Source organism: Helianthus annuus, chromosome 3, assembly GCF_002127325.2.
Source record: "Helianthus annuus cultivar XRQ/B chromosome 3, HanXRQr2.0-SUNRISE, whole genome shotgun sequence".
In the NCBI taxonomy this organism is placed as follows: Eukaryota; Viridiplantae; Streptophyta; class Magnoliopsida; order Asterales; family Asteraceae; genus Helianthus; species Helianthus annuus.
In genome coordinates this window covers 159,394,424-159,418,713 of record NC_035435.2, presented here as the reverse complement: position 1 = coordinate 159,418,713, position 24,290 = coordinate 159,394,424, and the positions used below count along the sequence as shown (strand labels likewise).

The following is a 24,290-nucleotide window of genomic DNA, read 5'->3' as shown; positions in this document are numbered from 1 at the left end:
CTCTTTTTCCCTTAATTAAGTTTTGTCCTATTGGGTTTTGTTAGTAAGGTTTTTAATGAGGCAACACACCTGATACAGAAGTATCAGGGGGAGAAAATACGCGCTGTACTCTTTTTCCCTTGGCTATGGTTTTATCCCAATGGGTTTTCCTAGCAAGGTTTTTAACGAGACAGCATATATCACCAAGCGTATGAAAAGAATAATATGCTATTTTACATAATCATGTGGATAGTCAAGGGGGGTGTTATGAATGAGTTATAATATTGTGACTTTCCACATGCTTAACTCCCATCACTTTAATGTATTTGTATTAATGTCAAGCCCTATAAATACTAGCTATTGTATTTATATGATACATCAATAAGATTTACATTCCCCCATTCTGTTATTCTTCTCCTTATATCGCTATTAGGTTTAGTTGTTTTACAACAATATTCAGTTATTTTTTAATTAACAAACGCAAGTCATTAGAGAAAGTTCAAATTAAATGGGTTAAAAGATATATTATTTATCCTATAAATGTTAATATGAAACTAAAAAAACTAAGATATTGTTCATGTGTCAATTTTTTGTTTTTAATATAGTATATAATATATAATACACTAGTGATTTTCTCCGCCGCATTGGTATCAGTTCGTTCTTGTATATTTTACAATATCAAATTTGAATACAACTTTGTTTTCATTTAAATTTAAATCTATGTTAGAATACTATTATGTATTTTTTTAAAGTTAATTCCCCCTAATATTTATATATTAGGGTGAAACTAAAATAAAAAGGGGTCACAGTTCATACCGGCCTACAAGGTGGGAGTTCGGTCGGTATTGGTTTGGTACGTTTTGATGCCGATACTCGGTACAAAACCAAACCGAAAGAGAAAACAAGAAGAAAATAAAGTCGTGATGTGCTCAAAATGATACCGACACATATTTTACATCGACTGAAAGCATAAAACGAATACCAAACCTGGTTTTGATAACACCGATATCGGTACTGATGTTGGTATCGATTTGGTTCATCACGGTACAGATACGATACCAACACTCACTATAGCTTAGAATACAAAAAATATTGTATTTTTAATATAACTTACTATATGACAAAATTAATACCATCAAGGTGTGAAAAGAATTAAACACACCTACCTATACAACTTTTATAAAAAAAAATCTTGTTTTCGTTAACAATTATTAAAAAAAATTGTTAATGAAAGCAAGATACTAGGCAAAAATAAAAGTTAAATTAAACTATTATATGTTAAGAGATATGTTAAAGAGATATATTATTGAAGTATAAATGATGAATGTGAAAGGTAAAGAAAATAAAATACTATAAGATAGAGTTGGTGTTGATGTTGGTTCAGTTCTGTTTGTACATGAAGGAAAACAATATAAATCATACCTGTCACAGCAGATAGTGCAGAGGAGAATGCAGTGAGGAAGTTCGACATGCCTGTCATCTTGATCTGGTTCCTCCTTAGGGTGCTAACTGATGATGGGGACTTAGAAACCGAAAAGGGTATCGGTTATGGAGAGGAGGTTTCGTGATGATGTTATGGCTAATGGGGTGTGTGAATTGTGTAACTGAGTAACCCTTAAACCTCCACATAACTCTCCTTATATAAGCACCCAGGAGGAAACCTAATTAGTTACTAAGGGTAATATGGTCCATCAACAATTACCAACTAATTAAATAATAGGTTCTAATATATTTTGATCTCTATAATGTAAATGATTAAGATGGCTATAGATTAAATATTAAACATAATATATTTAATCTTACATTCTCCCACTTAGCCGAGTAATCATTTACTATGAGTATTAGCTAAGCCTGATCAGGAGTTAACACTCATTTTAGCCTTAAACAAGTACTATAGCAGAAAAATACAGCCGTTGAATCATTATGCGACTCAGGACCCCCATTAATCATACTATAGCCTTAATTTAAAACCTAGTCATCATGATCAAAATACGCGTAAGCCCTTTGTTTGATTTGTAACTTTTTATTTGTCTATATGCCATTATACCGGTTGAACATATTCTAATAGACATACAAAATCAAACTTGAGGAAATTTCATTAAACATAAAACATAAGCTAGTACAATATGCTCAAATAAGGTCTTTACATAATCCCATATTCCGAACATGTTCTTCGTAAACCTTAGGAGGGAGACCTTTAGTCATCGGATCCGCAAGCATATCCTTAGTACTAATATACTCGATACAAAGATTATTTTCCTCAACACGTTCACGTACAAATAGATATTTCGTATCGAGATATAAACCAGCTCCAGTCGAACTGTTACTGTTCGAGAAACTAACGGCAGCTGAATTATCACAGTAAAGCTTCAATGGTCTAGAAATGGAATTAACAATTTTGAGTCCAGTGACCAGATTTCTAATCAACATTCCATGACAGGTTGCGTTATAGACAGCAATGTACTCTGCCATCATTGTGGAAGTTGTGGTCAACTGTTGTTTATGACTCTTCCAAGAGATAGGGCCGCCTGCTAACATAAAGATATAGCCCGAAGTGGATTTCTTGTCATCTTTGCATTTGGCAAAGTCAGAATCAGAATAGCCCACCACTTCCAAATGATCACTTCTTCTATAAGTCAGCTTATAGTCTTTCGTCCCTTGCAGATATCGAAGTACCTTCTTAGCTGCTTTCCAGTGATCTAAGCCAGGATTAGTCTGATAACGGCCTAGCATTCCAGCAATATAAGCGATATCTGGACGAGTACAGACTTGAGCATACATCAAGCTCCCGACTACTGATGCATAAGGTATCTGGCTCATTTGCTCCTTCTCAACCTCTGTTGTCGGACACTGGAATGAACCGAAAACATCTCCCTTAACTACTGGAGCGACGGAGGGTTTGCACTGTTGCATGTTATACCGTGTAAGGACACGATCTATGTAGGCCCTTTGGGACAATCCTAAGATCCCTTTGTTTCTATCTCGGTGAATTTCGATGCCAATGACGTAAGATGCATCTCCGAGATCCTTCATGTCGAAGTTATGCGAGAGTAACCGCTTCGACTCATGCAACATGTCTAAACTATTACTTGCCAATAGAATGTCGTCAACGTAAAGGACAAGTATAGTAAAGTTGCTCCCACTCATCTTGAGGTAGGTGCATTGATCCACTTGATTCTTCATAAAACCTTGCTTCTTCATGACTTCATCAAACTTGAGGTACCACTGACGTGATGCTTGTTTTAACCCGTAAATGGATTTCTTCAGCTTACAGACTAGATGCTCCTGACCTTCAGGCTCAAAGCCTTCAGGTTGCTTCATGTAAACATCTTCGTCCAAATCTCCGTTAAGGAAAGCAGTTTTAACGTCCATCTGATGCAGCTCTAAGTCGAAATGAGCTACTAGGGCCATGACGATCCTTAATGAATCTTTACGAGAGACAGGTGAAAATGTCTCTTGATAATCAATTCCCTCTTTCTGAGTGTAGCCCTTTGCAACCAATCTTGCTTTGTAGCGTTCAACGTTTCCATTCGGATCCAGTTTTGTTTTGAACACCCATTTGCATCCTACGGGTTTGACTCCGTTGGGTAATTCTACCAAATCCCAAACGTCATTTTTCTTCATGGATTCAAGCTCATCAATCATTGCTTTATTCCATTCGGAAGACTGATCACTGCTAATGGCTTCATTGTAAGAGATAGGATCATTGAGCTTTCTGGGATCCATTTCAGTCAGGTAGGTAACATAATCATCCCAATTAGGAGGCCTTCTTTGCCTGGATGACCTCCTGAGTGGATTATCGGGTTCAGCGTTGTCTTGGTTTTGAGCGTTTGATGTGCCTTCGTCATGAGGTATAATGGGTTCTGATTGTAGAGGTAAATTTGCAGTTGGTGCAGTAGCTTCAGGAACAATAGTTGCATTGGGTACAAGAGGAGTAATCGGAGTAATGGTAAGCGACGAGTCTCTCCCCCCCGCGTCTTGTACTTCTTGCAATTCTTCGTAAGGGTTGGTACTGCTCCCACTGACCTTGAAATCCTCCAGGAACGCGGCACGCTTGGTTTCAACAATACGGGTGACATGGGAAGGACAATAGAAACGATAACCCTTAGAGTTCTCAGGATACCCGATAAAGAAACAGGTAACTGTCTTAGGGTCAAGTTTCCTTAGGAAAGGATTGTAAAGTTTTGCTTCAGCAATGCAGCCCCATACTTTCATATATTTAAGACTCGGTTTCCTTCCTGTCCAAAGTTCATAAGGAGTTTTAGGGACAGACTTAGAAGGAACTCTATTGAGTATATGAACAGCTGCTTTTAACGCTTCAGTCCAGAGGAATAATGGTAAGTTAGTGTTGGCTAACATACTGCGCACCATGTTCATAAGGGTACGGTTTCTTCTTTCAGCGACACCGTTCTGCTGAGGTGTACCAGGCATGGTGTATTGGTTCACAATCCCCTGGCCCTTACAAAACTCATAAAATGGACCAGGAGCTTGACCCACATCAGTATGTCTTCCATAATACTCACCGCCTCTATCTGATCTCACAACTTTAATCTGACGATCTAATTGCTTTTCAACTTCAGCCTTATAATCTTTAAAAGTTGTTAGAGATTCAGATTTCTCCTTAATAAGATACAAGTACATATAACGAGAATAATCATCAATAAAAGTGATAAATGAAGTATGTCCTGTTATGCCAGCGATTTGGTAGGGACCACTAATGTCAGTGTGAATGAGTTCTAATAAATTAGAACTCCTAGTGGCACCTTTCTTATTCGCTAATGTCATTTTACCTTTAAGACATTTGACACATGTTCCAAAGTCAGAGAAATCGAGAGGAGGTAAGACTTCATCCTTTACGAGACGATTTAATCGCTCTTTAGAAATGTGGCCTAAACGCTGATGCCACAACATGGATGAAGTCTCTAAGTCTCGTTTCTCTTCCATCTTTGTGAGTGATTCATTAATGTTATATGACAACAAAGATTTGGAAAAGCCATCATCTAGTTCTAATCTATAGAGACCTCCATCCAGAACACCAGTACCATAAAGAACAGAATCATAATGGATAGAGAGTTTGCGATGACCATGGGAAACAATAACACCGTCCATGTCTAACTTTGGTCCTGATACAAGGTTCCGAGTTACCTCAGGAACATATAAGGTATCATAAAGTTTAATACATAAACCAGTTTTCATAACTAATTGTAATGTTCCAATGGCCTTCACTTCTAATTCTCGATCATCCCCAACCTTAAGCGTTCTTTGGTTTCTTTCCAGCTTCCGGATTGAAAGGAATCCCTGAGTAGAATTGGTAACATGAACCATAGAACCAGAATCAAACCACCAAGAATTAGCAGGAACACTTAAATTATAGGACTCAAGTATCATAAAATAATCGTTACCTTTCTTAGCCAGCCACTCCTTAAAGTCAGGGCATTCCTTCTGCATGTGTCCTGTCTTTTTACAGAACTTGCAGCGGATACTGCCTAAGGAGTTCTTAGAGCTGGAAGGTGCACTTGTATTAGGGTTAGGATTAGACTTATGGACTTTAGAAGCATCCTTCCTCTGATAATTGTGCTTCCTTTTCTTAGGATTGGAGGTAGTGAAATTGGCAACATCAGTAGTGCGATCCATCCTCATACGCTCCTCCTCCTGTACGCACATGGCGACCAGTTCACTCATCGTCCATTTTTCCTTCTGAGTGTTGTAGATCTTAAATGCTTCAAAGGATGAAGGAAGCGAAGTAATGATGAAATGAACAAGGAAACCATCACTGATTTCCATTTCCAGCCCCTTCAGCTTATTGGCCATGTCATTCATCATTATGATGTGCTCGCGAATGCCGCTCCTCCCATCATACTTAGTTGTCACCAGCTTGAGAATAAGGGTACTAGCGTGCGCCTTAGACGTCCCTTTGAACTGCGCCTCCACATGTTCCAAGTAGGTTTTAGCATCTTCAGAATCAGGAATAGCTCCCCTGATTGCATTGCTTATGGATTGCTTCATAAACATGAGAGACATGCGGTTACACCTAGTCCACTTTTCATGAGTTAACTGCTCAGCAGCAGTACTTTGAGTGGTAAGGTCCGCTGGCTTTTTCTCTCTTAGAGCATAATCAAAATCAAGCAATCCGAGAGTAAGCATGAGAGCATCCTTCCATGTAGCAAAGTTATCACCAGTCAAAGGTGGAATCCCGCAGTTGGGTGCTGATAGTGGAAATAAGATGAGCAAGTTATGATACTAAGGAAGAAATTCTAATGTGATCTATGGGCACGTTAAACTAAGGCAGGCAAAATAATGACCATTTTACATAATGAAGCTGTGATAATGTCTATTACTAACATCAAAATAATAGACTTAACTAAAAAATTCTACTTAAACGAAAACAAAACAGCTTTGGCCAAAAGTGTAATCATTTAAGCATATGTGCAAAGTGGTTGTAACAAATCAGCTTTGGCCAGAAATTGAAACAATCACTTTAGTTATGCACTTGCTAAGTATGCCATCTATGAAAGAATTAAATCAGCTTTGGCCAGATATTAAAACATTCATGCTTATGATGCACACTTAGCATAGCTTTCGTAATACTTGAATGATAAGTAGATGTATCAAGTCAGCTTTGGCCAGAAATGATATATCAAAAGCTCATTCAAGTTAAGCTATTCTGGTTTTGTAAAACATTACATTATCTGATTCTGATTAATTAACTAAGTAAATTACAAAACCATTTATTTAATAGCAAACTACCCGTTAGCGCGGATCGACTACGGTCGCAACTACGGTCTCGAGATTTCGAGTCGCAACTACGGTCTCGACTAATCACGTTATGGTTGCGAGTCGCAACTACGGTCTCGACTAATCACGTTATGGTTGCGAGTCGCAACTACGGTCTCGACTAATCACGTTTTGGTTGCGAGTCGCAACTACGGTCTCGACTAATGACGTTATGGTTGCGAGTAGCAACCTCATGGTTGCGAGTAGCAACCTCATGGTCTCGAGTAGCAACCTCGCTAACAGCTGTTAATTGTGATATCATAACCGAAAATTCGAAATCTAAGGGATTAAGAGATATGCTTTCCTGTTATAAGCTGATCTAATTTTATCAACATATTTCGAAATTGTAATCAACTTATCTTTTAACAATTTTCTAAAAAAATTTAGAGGACAAAATTAGATCAAAACCAGGAAAAACACTTAATAATCCAAATCATATTCCAAATCATAACAGAATACTTCGAATTTTCTCAAGAACATGATGAACCCTAAAACATAAAACATAAATTCTGGAACCCGAAACCTGAATTTTAATAGTTTTTTCTAAACAGATTTCGGTTAAACATAAACAAGTTAATTCCGAATGAACATATCATTGATCTTTTTCCGAAAATCATGATTTCGAGTTGATACTTATGACTCGAAACCGGCTGTTCAGGTTTTAAAGGTTTCAAAATTCCGTTTTCCAAGTTTCAATCCCAGAATTATGGATACGAAAACAGAACTGACTAATCAACATATGCTCTGATACCACATGTTGGTTCAGTTCTGTTTGTACATGAAGGAAAACAATATAAATCATACCTGTCACAGCAGATAGTGCAGAGGAGAATCCAGTGAGGAAGTTTGACATGCCTGTCATCTTGATCTGGTTCCTCCTTAGGGTGCTAACTGATGATGGGGACTTAGAAACCGAAAAGGGTATCGGTTATGGAGAGGAGGTTTCGTGATGATGTTATGGCTAATGGGGTGTGTGAATTGTGTAACTGAGTAACCCTTAAACCTCCACATAACTCTCCTTATATAAGCACCCAGGAGGAAACCTAATTAGTTACTAAGGGTAATATGGTCCATCAACAATTACCAACTAATTAAATAATAGGTTCTAATATATTTTCATCTCTATAATGTAAATGATTAAGATGGCTATAGATTAAATATTAAACATAATATATTTAATCTTACAGTTGATTCTTCATGTGGTCTTAATATATAGTAATGATGGCATCATAATTTCTGTTTATTGTTTTCTAAGTTATGTCGTTATGAAAGTTATTTTACCTGAATCAATCAAATACGTAAAGCTTATTTAAGATGTATGAGTAGAAAAAAATCGAATACTGAAAATTTATATAAATTCATTGAGTCAGAGATAAGATTTATCAGATAAGATATATCCTAAATAATAATAAGAAATTCAGAAATAGTTTTTATTTTTAAATATATTTCTCTTTTTATAACCTTAAATAAATTCTTATATATTATACGTATAAGTTGTCCAACTACAATAATGTGTCTAAATTGGTTACAAGTGTGTGTTTAAATCAATTACATCAATGCATCTAAAGAAGAATGCATCCAACTATTCAAGGTCTAATGTGTGAATAAAGTAAATAATTATAATTGAGCGTCTAAGTCATTACAACAATGCTCTAAAACCCTTTATTTAAATGTTACATGAGTCAATACACGTGTCACATCATGGATACTTTGTACACTCTGTACGGAAAAACCAGTTAGTACATGAATTCACCTATGTGCGTATCTGTTGTTACTATAATTTACCCATGTTCGATTTGTTACTCATATGGTTGTTTAATAAACTCATAACTCGAGCAAATTCAAATTGAGCTAATTAGGCATTTAGACCACCCGTAGTGGGGCGTAATTTTTTAAAAAAAAAATTGAAAAATAACGCCCCAAAACGCCCCCCATCCACTACACTAGGCGTTATAATAAAAAAAATTCAAAAAATCACCTTTGGCGTTATAATGAAAACGCTGCATGCATCCAATGGGTTGCTTTTTCCATGTTTGACTAGCCAATATCATTTAGGTTGCTTTTTTTTTGTTTAATAATTGGAAGGGCATTATTTGGGCATTATCCCCATTACACCACTTTATGCTATAATGCCCTATGCTGACTGGGTTGCCACGTGTCGGATAATGCCCCATGATAGAGGCATTATAACAAGTTACCACTACACATGGTCTTAGGCCTGACTTGTATAAACTTCAGTAAACTCAGATTAAGCTAAAGCCCAACTAATAAAACCAATGTATGCAAGTCCATCTGTTTATAAGGAAACTCAAGTGCTCAACCATTACTAATTTTAGGGTGAGACCATGATTCCTTATTTTAGATGCCACCATTTGTGACTTTTTTGGCTTTGCTCTTATTTCAATAATAATCATACAGTCTAGCAGCCGTCAAGGCTACCACCTGTGAGTCTTAGCGTCTCATCAACACTCCTATAGTGTACAGGCTAGGCAAGTGTACGTCGTTCAGGTTGGAGGCGAGCATACTGCAACATTCGAGTTGGAGCTAAATTCTACTACAGCGTTCGGCTAGTTCAATCAAAATTGTATAAAAAAGGCAGATCATTTTGAGTAGCGCCTCCCATCGTATGGGAAATTTTAAATGAACCATCACGTCGACTCATAAACTTGCTTGAGTTAAAGGAAAACTGTAAACAAACTCAATTCCTAGCTCGAGTGTATATATATTTACCGTATACATTAAAATACTCGTCTCTAAAAATCTTACCGAAAACATACTGTGTATATATTTACTCATCTCTAAAAACTCTAAATACTCGCCTTTATTTTTTTTTCTAGCCGAAAATATATTGTATACCTCAAATGTCGAATACAAATATAAGATATAAAAAAAGAAACTATTACTTTTACCGGTGTGCTGTAACATCCGCGCTCATAATCACCGGAGGCACCGGCAATGAAAACGATAACGACAATGACAACAGTAAGAATAATAATATACAAAAATCTTACATCACCTAACATCTATAAGAAGTCACTTCCACACTTCAGAAAAAAAAAAACATCAGCGCTCTCAATCAAACATAAAAATTTACCCGGTGATTATGCCTGCTAAAACATCGGTCTTACCTCTTGCAAAAATTGTGTAAACAAGCCGAATAGCATCAAGCCACGTATCCAGATATTCCCATGACTCTGCAATCTGATGTATCAAAATTCTCTGTTATTCACGTTTTTCATAAAAACTAACAATTTAAAAAATATATATGAAATTATCTGTTACCAAGTATGTGGGTCCATGAATTGTATCTATGCAGATTGCAGGACCGGGAGGCAAACTCAAATCTTGACATGCTGATACCGAGACGATATCGGGGATATCTATTTTAATTGCGGGTCTGCCGTTACTTCCAGATACCATGTGTCGTTGCTCACCATTGTGTATCTGTCACAGGTTAATGATAAATATCAGTACATGAGGTGTCACTTACACTAGATCCCTCTGCTCCTATAGTATTACTTTTAAACAAATTTAGAAAATACCAAATTAATTTATCAGATCAAATCTTCAACCCCTAAGCCAGTTTATAGATTTTTCTAAAACTAATCTGCTAAACAAATAAATAACATTCATAATGATGAAAAATGAATCTTGCTTATTTTGACGAATAGTCATTCGTCTTGAACTTTTGGTATTAATTTGATGATTCCGTTAGGTTTTCCTATTATATTTGTGAAACGGTATTATATAATTTTAAATTTCAATGACAAGTATATACTTTTTACTTTACTATTAATTCGTCTTTTTGCCTCAGGCGTAAGTTTTTTTCCCACAAGACCCTTCGCGCCTTGAGCATTTCAACTTTGACTAGGATGACATAGATTGACCCAATATGTCTTTATTTTATCCAAGAAAGAATATTCACCTAGTTGCTACATAGTAATAATATGTATGTATATATACACACAGGATAATGTAAGCTTCTAAACGCATGCATATATGCATAAATAAAAGTTAAAAACATAATAAAAAAACGAACATACCTGTTGGAGCCCTTCATGGTTCAAAACAAACTGAGTGTGCTTCCAGTCACAATGTGGAGCAATTGGTTGTCCCACTGGTGGTGCAGTTAGATATCCAACCTTTAAATAAGGTAGAGGCAGCTAAAACAAAAATAACACTCAGTAATGAAATTATATAAAAACCATGATAATTAATTATTAATTAAAACTGTGTCAAGTAGTATAAGTGCTATACCATTATTAGCGATCACCAACACCGGAAAACTCGTAAAAACAAAATAAATAAAAACGGGAAACAAAATAAATAAAAACGGGAAAAAAATAAAGCCGAGCGAAAAACAGACGTAAAATCTTTGAGTTACGCACACTCGTTGCAGAGAAATTAAATTGAAACGTAAAACATAGAAAAAATAACTAAGTTAATCCAAGACCCGTGCGTTGCGACGAACGTGTCAAACGGAGAAAAATAGATGTATTTTGACGGGCCAAACGAGAGAAATATACGAAAAATGTTGAACCCCATTCGCACGTTGCGGTGCGTTAACTCACAAAATTTAGAACGAAACGAAAAGCTTGGGAATGATGAAAAGTATGGTGGAACAAAATTGAAAATTAAAAAGAGTTGGGGTTAAATTGGAAAAGATGAAAAGCTTTAGATTAATAAGTAAAAAAAAACGAAGGGTCTAAATTGCAAAATTATAAAAGTTTTGGGTAATATTATTAATAAGTAAAAAAACAAAGGGTCTAAAACAAAGGATATTAATAATTTATTAGATATTAGATTTAGATATGGAAAATTGGTATTTAATAAACCAACCTTTGCCCAGTTGGTAAATAATAATCCAACCTACAGAATTGGTATATAATACTCCTACCTATCAATATGTTGGTTCTCAATGAACCTCCGTTAGTTTTTTTTAACTGAAGTTAGTTTTTATGTTTTATTTATTACACAAACAGTCCCTTTAGTTGTAATTTACTAGTTTTAACTATGAGTTAATAGCCAAAATGGTCCCTGAGGTTAATAGCCATAGCACCGCCACCACCGCCACCACCACCACCACCACCGCCACCACCACCACCACCGCCACAGCACCGCCACCACCGCACCGCCACCACCACCACCACCATCACCACAGCACCTCCACCACCGTAACCATCGCCACAGCACCACTACCACCACCGCACCGCCACCACCACCACCACCACCGTCGCTAGAGCTGTTGGATCTGTGATGTTTTTGGTCAGTCATCGTCTGTTACTGCATCTGAATTCAAACCCCTTAGGCGTCGATGATCAAAGACAGAGATGGTGGTGGTGGCGGTGCGGTGGTGGTGGTGGCGGTGTTGTGGCGATGGTCGTGGTGGCGATGGTGGTGGTGGCGGTGCGGTGGTGGTGGTGGTGGTGGTGGCGGTGCGGTGGTGGTGGTGGTGGTGCTGTGGCGGTGGTGGTGGCGGTGGTGGTGGTGGTGGTGGTGGCGGCGGTGGTGGTGGCGGTGGTGGTGGTGGTGGTGGTGGCGGCGGTGGTGGTGGTGGCGGTGGCGGTGCTGTGGCTATTAACCTCAGGGACCATTTTGGCTATTAACTCATAGTTAAAACTAGTAAATTACAACTACAGGGACTGTTTGTGTAATAAATAAAACTTAAAAACTAACTTCAGTTAAAAAAAACTAACGGAGGTTCATTGAGTACCAACATATTGATAGGTAGGATTATTATATACCAATTCTGTAGGTTGGATTATTATTTACCAACTGGCCAAAGGTTGGTTTATTAAATACCAATTTTCCTTTAGATATTTATAATATTATTAATTGGATTTATTAATATTAAAATAAAGATGAGGATAAAGATAAAGATAAAGATAAGTGATATTTATATATATTGGTTATTAGTATTAAAAGAAATATATTAATTAAATAAATATAAATAAAATTTATGTGGTTGAAGGAGAGAATGCCATGTGGCATTATTTGTAGTCTTTTATTAATATTTAGATTAGATTAGATAAATTGTAAAATGCACTAACCATGGATCGCACAAGCTTCAAGGCACTAGTGTATACCTGTATTATAAAATTTCAAGTTACATTCATATCATGATCTGATTAAAGCATTTTTAGTTTCTTAAAGGACAACTTTAGTAAAAACAATTGAAAAATAGAAGATATAAACCGAGTAATTTGGCTTTAGTGCATGAGCAGCAGCAATGTAGATAGCAGATTGACTGTATAACTCGTTTGGGGAAACATCATGTCCACCCATTGTTCCTCCAGTTCTTGATGTGTCTTCTGCTAATCCATACTACAAAAGCGGGATTATTGAAATAAGATCACGCCAAATTCATGTTTTCAAACTAGGTATACGGTTATATTTCGTTAAACTAACCAAAACAGTGCCGAGGTTGTAGATGGCCCTATGAAAATCAAATTGCAACTGTATAGCTGCACGGAACTTCATTACAGAAACATGTCATTAATAAAACTGATACATGATCATGGTCTGTCTTAACCAGACTAATATTATTGTACCTTACTGATTGCACTTTTAACTATTATTTGCTTTTCACGTGCAGGAACAATCGCACTCAGTTCCTGCAAATACCAAATGATGAAATTAATACATTGTCAGCTGCAAGAAAATGTTTTAAAACAGAAAAGATCACTAGATGCACCTGTAAAGCAAGACCCCAGTTGTTGAGAGCCTGAAACGAATTATAAGATGGAGTCATAACCAATGAATAGGAAACATGTTATTTCTTAAAAAAAAAAAATGAATAAGGTGTCTTAAGAGTTACCTGGGGACTGTTCCAATTTAGTTGAACAGCTTTTTCATAATTATTTGTTGCCTGCAATATCACAAGAACAAAACTCAAATTGCATGCATTTCACATTCTTCATAAATTGTTTGTTGTAAAATGTATAGCATGGGAAAATATCATGATTTATGGGTCAAACCTGTTTCCATAATTCTTCAGCTTCCTTTGTACGTCCACGCATTTTGGCCCGATCAGATATGGCAATAGCCCAGTTATAATAAGCCTGCAATTAGACAACATGAATATATTAACACTAGAAAATTTTTCAAGTTCAATTACTAAATACTTTATAGGGATTGAGATACATACATCATGAAGAGTGGGGTTTAAACGCGTCGCCTCGTCATACTTTTTGCAAGCTTCTTCAAGCAAAGCATCTTTGGACGGTGAGCTAGTATCTGAGTTAACATTATCTGCACTTTCCTGAAAATGAAATGAAAGATAAGAAATGGTTCATATAACACATAAATTCATAGAGAGTATCGATACTCCCCTAAAGGCCTGCTGCCCAGCATTAGCTGCGCTCTAGCAGGGCATTGGTGGAGCCCCATGAGTTTCCCTAACGGGTTCTCATGGTTACCCAGAAAAAAGAACTATAGATACTTATGTTCTGTCAAAATTATTACATATATATAGCATATGGTAATAACATAGTGTAGATATCTTATGGCGTATCCGATCATTGTTTTTGGGAAATAACTAAAGCTACACTAGGTTCTTACAACATGTATCTATATATTTATGAACATTACTTGGTTGAATGGTTACAGAAGTTACCTGAAGAACCAGTGCCCAATTATAAAGTGCATCATAGTCATCTGGATTTCTCTCTATTGCACTTGCATACCTGAAAAATAATTTTAAAAAAATAATAATAATTACTTGATTGCTTGTTTTCCCCTTTTTACATATGTATATGTACGTCAAGTGTTACTTAACGTATCCCTGAATATAATGATGACCCTTACATAACATGACTAAGATATTATCTAACCATAAAGTACGAAAAATATTGCTACCTTTTTGCTGCAAACGTAAGAATCCTTTGCCTTGACCGACCTTCCTCGTCAGAACCGGTGATACTATTGATCAACTCCATGGCAGCACTATTCTTTTCTGTATGCTGTGTGGTTTCTTGACTACTAAAGTTCAAACACATGACAAAAGAAGCAGGAACAAGTTAACACAACATCTTACTAGTAAAGAAAATACATTTGACAGTCAGAGAGTGAGAGTAGGCATGTAATGAACCGAACATCCATGAAGTGTTCGTGAACTATTCGGCGGGAAGTTCGTTTATTTTCGTTAATTTAATAAACGAATGAACATGAACAAAATTAATTGTTCATTTAACTAAACGAACGAACATGAACACACGTTGTGTTCGTTCATTTATGTCCATCTGTTTATTTACTTTCGTTTATGTTCATTTATTTACTTTCGTTTATGTTCATTTATTTACTTTCATTTATGTCCATTCGTTTATTTACTTTCGGTTCATTTATAGGCCTAAGTGAGAGTAAGGGGAGCAATGCAAATTTCGAGTTTGATCAAGGTAGCACGGAAAGTAAAATAACACAAACTGGTCTGGAAAATGTCTTCCTAGCATTACACATGATCTTTAAGTACATACGGTTCTCAAGATATGAGTAAAAAAAACCTGGTACTCTCTGCGATCACTGATATCTTTCCATCTTTCTGACATTAGTTACAATCTTTCATAGCCAAAAGTCACATGTAGTATTGGAGAGACTAATCACACAAACTTAACATAATTCAACATTGCTACTAAAGACAAAACAAGATACCAATTTCCAATTTTCCATGACTGTGAATAGTCTAATACATAGTTGGTCAAAGGCGGAAAGGGCAAGCCTTGGGCCTAGGTACAAGACGCTTAAAAAGCGAGGGCTCAAGATAAGCAAGGTGCATAGCATAAACATACCACTTTTTGGAAGTTTCAGACATGTTTCAGGTCTCTTAGGGCTAGTTTAGGCTGGTTCCCGGTTCATTTTTGGATGTTTTAGAACAATCTGCCAGAACTTTCAGAATTTGACCAGAATCTGACCAAAGGAGTTTCCCCGCGCCCAACCTGACCTAATGGCCTAGGCGTGCACACAGCGGGCTTTCGACAACACAGGTCTAATGCTTGTCAAATTAAAGTCAAACTAGAGATCCAAATAGATTAAACAAGATTATTTAACTGCAAATCATCATGACACCAAGTGCTACCCTTCCCTTACTTGCAAACACCACATAGCCTTCCTAAAACCACGTAGGTGGCACGTCTCCCGCTAATCAGACATATCTCTCCTCCTAAATGTAGTTATAAATTGCAGTTTTGACATAATCTAAAAACTACTGATACTTCCTTATACTAGTGATAAAATAAAAGCCCTAAAATGCATTTTATAACACTTACATCAACTAAAACACAACCAATTAGTCACAATCAGTCAAAATCTAGGTCAATTCCTGTTCAATTACACCAATAACACCTAATCGTAGTCTCCTCAAGCTAACACCAGTCATGAAAACAAAAACCAAATCAGGAGAAAACGCTAACCTACGCCGTGGCGTAACAGCATCAGTACCAGCAGACACTTGAGATTCCTGATCTCCATCTCCATTCTTCAACTCATTCAACAACTCTCTCATAGTAAACGTCCGGTTCCCTTCGTCTTTCTGCAACTGCTCATTGTCCTTTGATTCGATCGGATTTTGTGTGTCGGATACTTGTGTTGCAGGTTCCGGATCTACAACTTGAGGAGATTTATCATTGTCAGTTGATTGGATCGGGGATGAATTATCTTCGACGCTATCAGTTGACTGGATCGTAGTGTGTTCGGGAGTGTTGAGATCGGAATCTGGTTCGGGATTGGCATCGCCGTTTTGTAGTTCGGATCGTTGATCGTCTGTTGACATGGTTGAATTGATCTGGAGATCTAGAGAGGAAGTGCGTTGAAAGTACTTCCTCGACTTCTGTATAGACTGCAACTTATCCAAGTAAAATGCTTTTGAGTGGGTTTTTTTTAAGGTCAAGGAACGACGTGTCAATCACCATGACACCGGGTGCTGTGGCCAAGATCGATTACTCGACCGTTGACAGCCCCTGGCTCCCTCAAATGTACGACAGTAAAATAATTGGTAAAATCTCGCCTCCCATCTAAGACGAACCGGCGCCACCCGTATTCGTTCTTCACCTGGATGCCGCAGAAAATAATGGGAAGAGTGGGAGTCGAACTTGGGTTACAAGACACACCAAGTCTTTTCCCCAACCACTCCACCTCTACCTCATTGGCGCTTTTGAGTGGTTTTTAGATTTGCATTGCGGATATGTTTGGTTCGATTCGGTTCGGTTTGTTTTGTTCGTTTTAGTCACTTTTTGTGTGTCGTGTTAGAGCATCTTCAACAGCGTGGACCAAATCCGAAATTCCAAACTCACAAATCGGAGTTGGCATGCGTTGGAGGAGGTCCGCTACACCAGACCCGTCCATACCAAGAGGTGGAGACCACACACAAATAATTTGTTTTTTTAAATATTTTTATATATAAAAGTGGAGTGTGAGGTTGGGGAGGTCTGGATTTGTTTGACGTTGAAAAGTAAAAGTAGTTTTTTAAGGTAGGGGTTTAGAATTATGTGGCGTGCTGAGGTGGAGGGTTTGATTTTAGACCCACGTCTAGCGTTGAAGATGCTCTTAAAGTTCAATTTGGGTTTAAGAATTTTAATACAACAATTTGTATAAAGAATAGGTGGTGTTTGGTTTGTTTTAGTTTTGGTAGTGATAATGTGGTAAGTAATAGGAGTTGTGTTTCGATGATTAGAGAAAGAAGGAAAGCTTACCATGGGTTATATAAGAAAAAAAAGTAAATGCATATTTTGGGTTGTATGTGATGAGGGTAAAAGTTTTGCATCTTTGGTGTGTGATCTGTGAATAGAAAGATTTTTTAGCTTGAAGCAAATAAGACACATCCACATCTTTTATCTCTGTCATGTTTTCCAACTTGTAAACATTTGTTGCAGTGTTAAGCATCTAATTCATCTATATGAGAGGTCTTAGGTTCGAATCTTGCTTTCACTGATTTTCTATCACAATCTCTTGAAAATAACATGCATAATGCAAGTTACGGTTTACCTAACCCGTTGGTTAGCTGGTGGAGTCCAAAGTAAATCTACTTTTACCTCCATATATTTTTGGATATTTCAATTGTATGGTACACGTGAGGCATATGATCTTAAATCTAGCACAAATTCTTTCTCGTGTAAGTCAAGAACTCAAGATCACCTATTTGACTCAACAAAATGATAGACTATTCTCTAAAGAGAAAAATGCAATTTGCGTCCCTGTGGTATGTCCCAAACATCAACCTGAGCCCCTAAATTAAATTTTTGGTTTTTTGAGTCCCTGACTTTATAAATTCATAACAGTATGAGTCCCTGCCGTCAGTGTTCCGTCAGTTTGACCGTTTGAGGCTTGTGAAAAGTCCATAATACCCCCAACCCTTAAATAGCGAGCTTAATAAATTCATTACTTCATTACCAGTTTCATTATCATCACCAGTTTCATTATCATCACATCATCAAATAGCGAGCTCTCCCAACTCTCAAGAACATCATCAACATCTTCAACAGATCTCTTCATCATCTTCATCGATCATCATCATCATCTTCAACAGATCATCTTCATCATCTACATCGAACATCTTCATCATCGAACAGATCAGGTTCATCTTCATCCTCATATTGATTTTTGGTTTGATTCGATGATTTGAATGTGTTTATATTGTGAAAAAAAGAGGGTTGATTCTGTGTTTGATTTTGGGTTCCATTCGATAATTTTTGGTTGATTTTGAAAAAAAACAGAGGGTTGATTTTGGGTTTGATTTTGGGTTCCATTCGATGATTTTGGGTTCCATTTGATGATTTGCGGTTTATTTTGAAAAACAGAGGGTTGATTTTGGGTTTGATGTATCAACAGAGGTTTTGATTCTTGTGGGTTTAGGGTTTAGGGTATCAAAACAGAGGGTTTGAATGTGGGTTTGAATGTGTTTTGGTTTTGATTCTTGTGGGTTTAGGGTTTACGGTATCAAAACAAAGGGTTTGAATGTGGGTTTGAATGTGTTTTGGTTTTGATTCTTGTGGGTTTAGGGTTTACGGTATCAAAACAGAGAGGGTTTGAATGTGGGTTTGAATGTGTTTTGGTTTTGATTCTTGTGGGTTTGAATGTGTGTTTGAATGTGGGTTTGATGTGTTTTGGTTTTGATTTTTGGTTTGAATGTGATAGGGTATCAAAACAGAGGTTTGAATTTGGGTTTGAATGTGTGTTTGAATGTGGGTTTGATGTGTTTTGGTTTTGATTTTTGGTTGGAATGTGTTAGGGTATCAAAACAGAGGTTTGAATGTGGGTTTGAATGTGTTTTGGCTTTGATTCTGGTTTGCATGTGTTCCTCATTTGAATGTGTTTTGGTTTTGATGCTGGTTTGAATGTGTTTTGTTATATCGGATCAGTTTTGGATTGAATGTGTTCCTTATTTGAATGTGTTTTGGTTTTGATGCTGGTTTGAATGTGTTTTGTTGTATCGGATCAGTTTTGGATTGAATGTGTTCCTCATTTGAATGTGTTTTGGTTTTGATGCTGGTTTGAATGTATTTTGTTGTATCGGATCAGTTTTGGATTAAAACTTTACATTTAATATACAGTTTACGGTCTTTGTATTGTATGTTACGGTCTTTTGTTATCGAGTCTGTAAGTTCCGTCAAGTCTACGAAGTTGGTATGACGTTTTGTCTCTGTATTGTATGTATTAAAACTTTACATTTAATATACAATTTACGCTTTAATAATTTGTTATATATAGTATACATTTAATTATTATATTGCATTTATTTAAAAAGAGTTAATTATTAGATTGCATTTTTAAAAAAATAAAAGAGTTAATTTAATTTGAATTATTAGATTTCTTAAGAAAAAAACAAAAAATGAATTTAGGGGCTCAGGTTGATATTTCACTCATACCATAGGGACGCAAAGTGTTATTAATATATGTCAAAAGACGGTCTTACCCCTGCCTCAAACAGCCAAACTGACGGCAGGGACTCAAAGTGTTATCAATTCATAAGGTCAGGGACTCAAAAAACCAAAAATTTAATTTAGGGGCTCAAGTTGATGTTTAAGACATACCACAGGGACGCAAATTGCATTTTTCTCTTCTCTAAATTTATAGGATTTTTCTAGGTACATTATATATTATGATTTAGAGTGATAAATGTGTTAAATGACAATTTGTCTCTCAAACTAAGCAATATATTATTATTTCTTTAATTTAATTATAACTTATTGGTTATGACAAAGTAGCTATATAAGATATTAGATTATTGTAGTTTGACATCATATATACTTCTTCTCGAAAATAAAAAGCCTATCACAATATAAAAAGTAAGATATGTATCTTAGGATGGTCTCGAAATAATCTATTGAAGAGAAAATTTAAACAACTATAAGTTTATGTCAATACATATTGATAACGGAAATTTGAGTTCATTAAAATTAAATTATATGTAATGGAGTAACTAAAATGTGTAAAAGTTCCTATTATGTTAGTGTTCGCTAGGCATTGAGACTTTAATTGTACTACACTTTCATAAATGTGTAGTGGTTAACTAAATTTTCAATAATTTACTAAAGGGAAAGTGAATACGGTGTTATTAGACGTGTAGTTTTGATCAAATATCCTTAAAAATAAAGCCAAACCTTTAATTTCTCTAATTGTGGTTCATATCCCTAAATAACTGAAACAAAGGAGTACGCGATTCACACATGCAAATCGTCAGTGGCGAATCTTGAGATTTTCGACCGAGAGGGGGTCGAAAACGTATATACCCAAGGCTACGTTCAACCAGTGGATCAGGTATTCAGTTAGACATACCTTTTCCTGTTTTGTGTTTGATATACCTTATGTCAAAAAAAAATTATATAAGTTCAACATCTATATTATATAATAAAAGAAACCTGTTTTGGGAATAAAAGAAAGCTGTTTTGGGACACTTGTCATTCTCTCATTTAATTGATTAAAATTATTAATAATACTAATAATAATAATATTTAATCTAAATTAATACAAATTTTTATTATTAATAATATTTAAGCAAATCTAAAATCTAATCTAATACAAATTTTTATTATTAATAATATTTAATCAAATCTAATAAGAATTCATACGAATTCCAAAGTTGATATTAACTTTCAAATAATTTTTAAAAAAAAATCCACCTAACATCACAAATGTTTCTGTTAAATTCGAGTAATTAATTTGTTCAACAATCACTATTATCTTTATCATTCAGTACGGTTAACCGGTTTATCATCATACAACCTCCCACCAATTTAATCAATATGATTTTTCAATCTTATATTAACTAAACAGATAAAGATTAATATTCAATCTTATCTTACTTTAAATATAAAAAAAATCCGTTAGTTCAGATTAATATTCAATCTTATCCTACTTTAAATATAAAAAAATCTGTTAGTTTTTTTAAATATATATTTTTTTTATTATTTGGTACATAAAATCATATTATTATTCAACCCATGTAATACATGAGGGATTTTAAAAATGTAATTTTTTTTTATTATTTGGTAAACAATATTACATTTATTCAACCCGTGTAATCAGGGGCGGATCTACATAATGGTTAGGGGTTGCCCGGGATACCCCTCAACTTTTATGGCGAAATGTAAAAAAAAATATTGTTTCTAGGTTTTATGTATTTGGATACCCCTGAATGTAATACTAGGATACCCCTGAGTTATTAGTTATTAGAGAGATAGATAAGAAAAATAAAATATTTTGAAGAAGATATGACGGCTGAAGTTGCAGAGACTAAATGGAGGAGAAGAAGAACAATATGTTTTATTTTTTTTTATTTTTTATTTTTTGAAAGGAGAACTTCATTAAAACAGAAACGACACCCTCAAACCGAGGGGCCCAACAAACAACCGAGTTACATAATTACAAATTTACACTAATCGCCCCACTCAATATGTTTTATTGTTTTTTAAAAACAAAAGATAAGACCCTTAATTAATGTAACCTTTTCTTCTCTTGAAAATTGTGAAGTTACTGCTACACGTGGGCTCTATTGTTATTATATTACATAATATATTTAAATTTCATAAGTTAGATATGTTAATTCTATTATTTGTATAGTATTTAACCCTTTTCGAAAGGTATAGTATTTAGGCAAAACATCAAATAGAAATACTTTTAACCTATAAAACGTATGAACTGAAGATTTTGCTGAAAAAACGTGATGATATTTTCGTAATTATTTACTCGTAGAATAATTATTAAAATTACCTTGCAAATTCTCTTGTAGGGTAATTTTGATAATGTATGGTAATTTTGTAAAATGATTTTGAATGGTAATTTTGATCTTGTAGGGTAATTTTATAAAGTATCATAACTACTCTACAAATGATCTTGTATGATAATTTTGAATTGTATGTTGTTTGAGATGTTGTTTGATAAACTAGTAGACTAATTTTGATAATTACCCTATGAGTAAATAATTACAACTATGTCACCGCGTTTTTTTTTTTTAACTTTTTCATGCCTTTTGTACGTTTTGTACGAAAAGACTGTTTATATCGGAACTTTTCCCATAGTATTAAATCAAAATATCATTTATTATTTAATTAATTTACCGTCAATTAGTTTATTAATCAAACATATTATTTATTATTTAATTATCTAACTATCTATTAGTTTATTAAATCTTTTATTTTTTCTAGAGCTTACTACTCATACGTAATCTAGTTTTTAAATTATGTAAATATCAGGTGACACTTTTCATTGTATAAAAATGTTTTATTGTCGAGATTATCTAGTACTTAAAAAACAAATAAACTAAATTAAAGTTCGTGATGATATATTAGTACATATTAGTAGATAATAAACTTAGGTTAGGATCTGACCCGAATCGAGCCGGAAATTTTTATGTTCGCTCGCTTGTATGAATTAAAGCATTTAAAACCAGTGACTTCATACAAATAAAATCTATCATCCATCACTGAATGTACGATTAAAAATTGATTTCTTTTATAAATGCACGGTAAAAATTTTATAGGATACCCCTGAATTTTACTTCTAGATCCGCCACTGCGTGTAATACAATGGTTTTAAAGATATAATTTTTTTTATTAGTTGGTATATAATATTACATTTATTCAACCCGTACAATACATACGGTTCTTATAGATATAACTTATTTTATTAATTAATATATAAAATTACATTTCTTTAACCCGTGCAATAAAAGAGGCTTTTAAAAAGATAATGTTTAATTATTTAGTATATAAAATTCATTTATTCAACTTGTGTAATACACGGGGTTATAATCTAGTTTTTCTAATAAAATAGAAGCTCGGTTCATATATTCTCCATATGAAAGTAAATATTACAGATATTAAATCCCCCGAAGTAGAAAACAACCAAATCAAGAAACAAAATAGAAGACATTACAATATGACAATATCAATTAACCCAATTTAACCTAATCATTTACTTAGATCGCTCGATGTATTTCTTCTTTTCTTCATCGGTCATAAACGCCGTTACCGGGAACGACTTCCCGACCCCAACCGGGATCTTGAAGTAGATTTTTGAACTATTGACATCTTCCATACTCATCTCGACAATAGGTACCCACATCAACAATTGCTTACTTTTAACCCCGGTCATTTTCTTCATCTTACACTTTTCAATATATGCAGTCACTTCTATAGCATAACTCACACGTGTATTAGTCCCCTCAAAAAAGTGCTCATATGGAGCCTTTTGTTTCATCCAAACAAAGCCCGTGGCTCGAACCCGCCCACACTCCACAAGATCTTTGAGTGGGAGGACGCCTCTAGGGAAACCGAGCTCATCTAGAAGCTCGATGGAATGGCGAAGGCACTCGTCGGCTCCATACACAATCTCGGCTCCAGCTCTCTCGTCCGCCATTTTTTTTATTTCTTTTTGTAATTTGTGTGAGTTGGTTTTTTATTTGTATGATAGGGAGTGAATGAGCATTGTGTTTTATAGACCAACAGTTGGTAGGCAGGAGTTGGGCTTAATTAATTGGGGTTTGGTTGGGATGGTGGTTCACCTAATTAAGGTGTGTGGTGCGTGGGTGGTGAGCCACCTATATTTGTGTTTTACACTCATGGTGTTGTATCTATTTTTGGATTTCAAAGTTTGAATTGACTAAGATGTTTTACTTAGAAATAACAAAAGCAATAAAAATGGTTGAATTTATTAGTCTACATATTGTTGTTGGTTGTGACTTGTTTTGGATGTATCTATATATATGACGTATGACCTATATAATGGTTTTCTAAAACACAAAAAAACATTTGGTCATATACTACCTATTAGTGGAGTCCTTTGTCAGGTCTTCTATCTTTTAAGATGATGCTTTGCAATTTTTAGATTTTTTTTTCTCACAACTCTTAGATTTTCTAGAATAGATTTAGCTAACATTTATTTTGCAGGATTTGAACTCTTAATCTTTTGGTTGTGAAACATGGGTAGAACCGAAGGAGTGTATGATAAGTGTAATGTTGTACGAATTTGAAGTCCGCACGTTATAAACTTTATGACTAGAAAGTCTGCATGTTGTAAAATATAAAAAAAATTGCATGTTGAAAAAACAA

General features: G+C 35.2%; 2 protein-coding genes across 3 annotated transcripts; both read right to left on the bottom strand.

The window, feature by feature from the left end:
- Nucleotides 1–9,615: 9,615 nt before the first annotated feature.
- Nucleotides 9,616–16,601, bottom strand: LOC110930456 (protein HLB1). 2 transcript variants are annotated; one of them, XM_022173759.2, is made up of 14 exons: nucleotides 16,158–16,601; nucleotides 14,611–14,730; nucleotides 14,369–14,438; nucleotides 13,901–14,014; nucleotides 13,731–13,814; nucleotides 13,571–13,621; nucleotides 13,448–13,477; nucleotides 13,305–13,367; nucleotides 13,162–13,227; nucleotides 12,949–13,077; nucleotides 12,804–12,839; nucleotides 10,797–10,916; nucleotides 10,036–10,197; nucleotides 9,616–9,954 (listed from the first exon to the last, which is right to left on the bottom strand). In XM_022173759.2, exons 1-14 carry the CDS (start codon nucleotides 16,514–16,516, stop codon nucleotides 9,844–9,846), a joined length of 1,515 nt encoding a protein of 504 aa, XP_022029451.1. In that variant the 5' UTR covers nucleotides 16,517–16,601; the 3' UTR covers nucleotides 9,616–9,843. The 2 variants fall into 2 exon arrangements, with proteins under 2 accessions (XP_022029451.1, XP_022029450.1); XM_022173758.2 differs by having other exon boundaries at nucleotides 14,611–14,733; nucleotides 16,158–16,600.
- A 6,395-nt stretch (nucleotides 16,602–22,996) lies between these two features.
- LOC110930457 lies at nucleotides 22,997–23,657 on the bottom strand. Its single transcript, XM_022173760.2, has one exon. It carries the CDS (start codon nucleotides 23,596–23,598, stop codon nucleotides 23,155–23,157), a length of 444 nt encoding a protein of 147 aa, XP_022029452.1. The 5' UTR covers nucleotides 23,599–23,657; the 3' UTR covers nucleotides 22,997–23,154.
- Nucleotides 23,658–24,290: the final 633 nt, after the last annotated feature.

Bases quoted from the DNA above. Each gene is read 5' to 3' on its own strand.
- LOC110930457 (XM_022173760.2), bottom strand. From the start codon at position 23,598: ATGGCGGACGAGAGAGCTGGAGCCGAGATTGTGTATGGAGCCGACGAG.
- LOC110930456 (XM_022173758.2), bottom strand. From the start codon at position 16,516: ATGTCAACAGACGATCAACGATCCGAACTACAAAACGGCGATGCCAAT. The intron at 13,815-13,900 runs GTATGTATCTCA...GTCTAATTGCAG, and splicing joins TAAACCCCACTCTTCATGAT to GCTTATTATAACTGGGCTAT. The intron at 12,840-12,948 runs GTTTATATCTTC...TTTATAATACAG, and splicing joins CACTAAAGCCAAATTACTCG to GTATACACTAGTGCCTTGAA.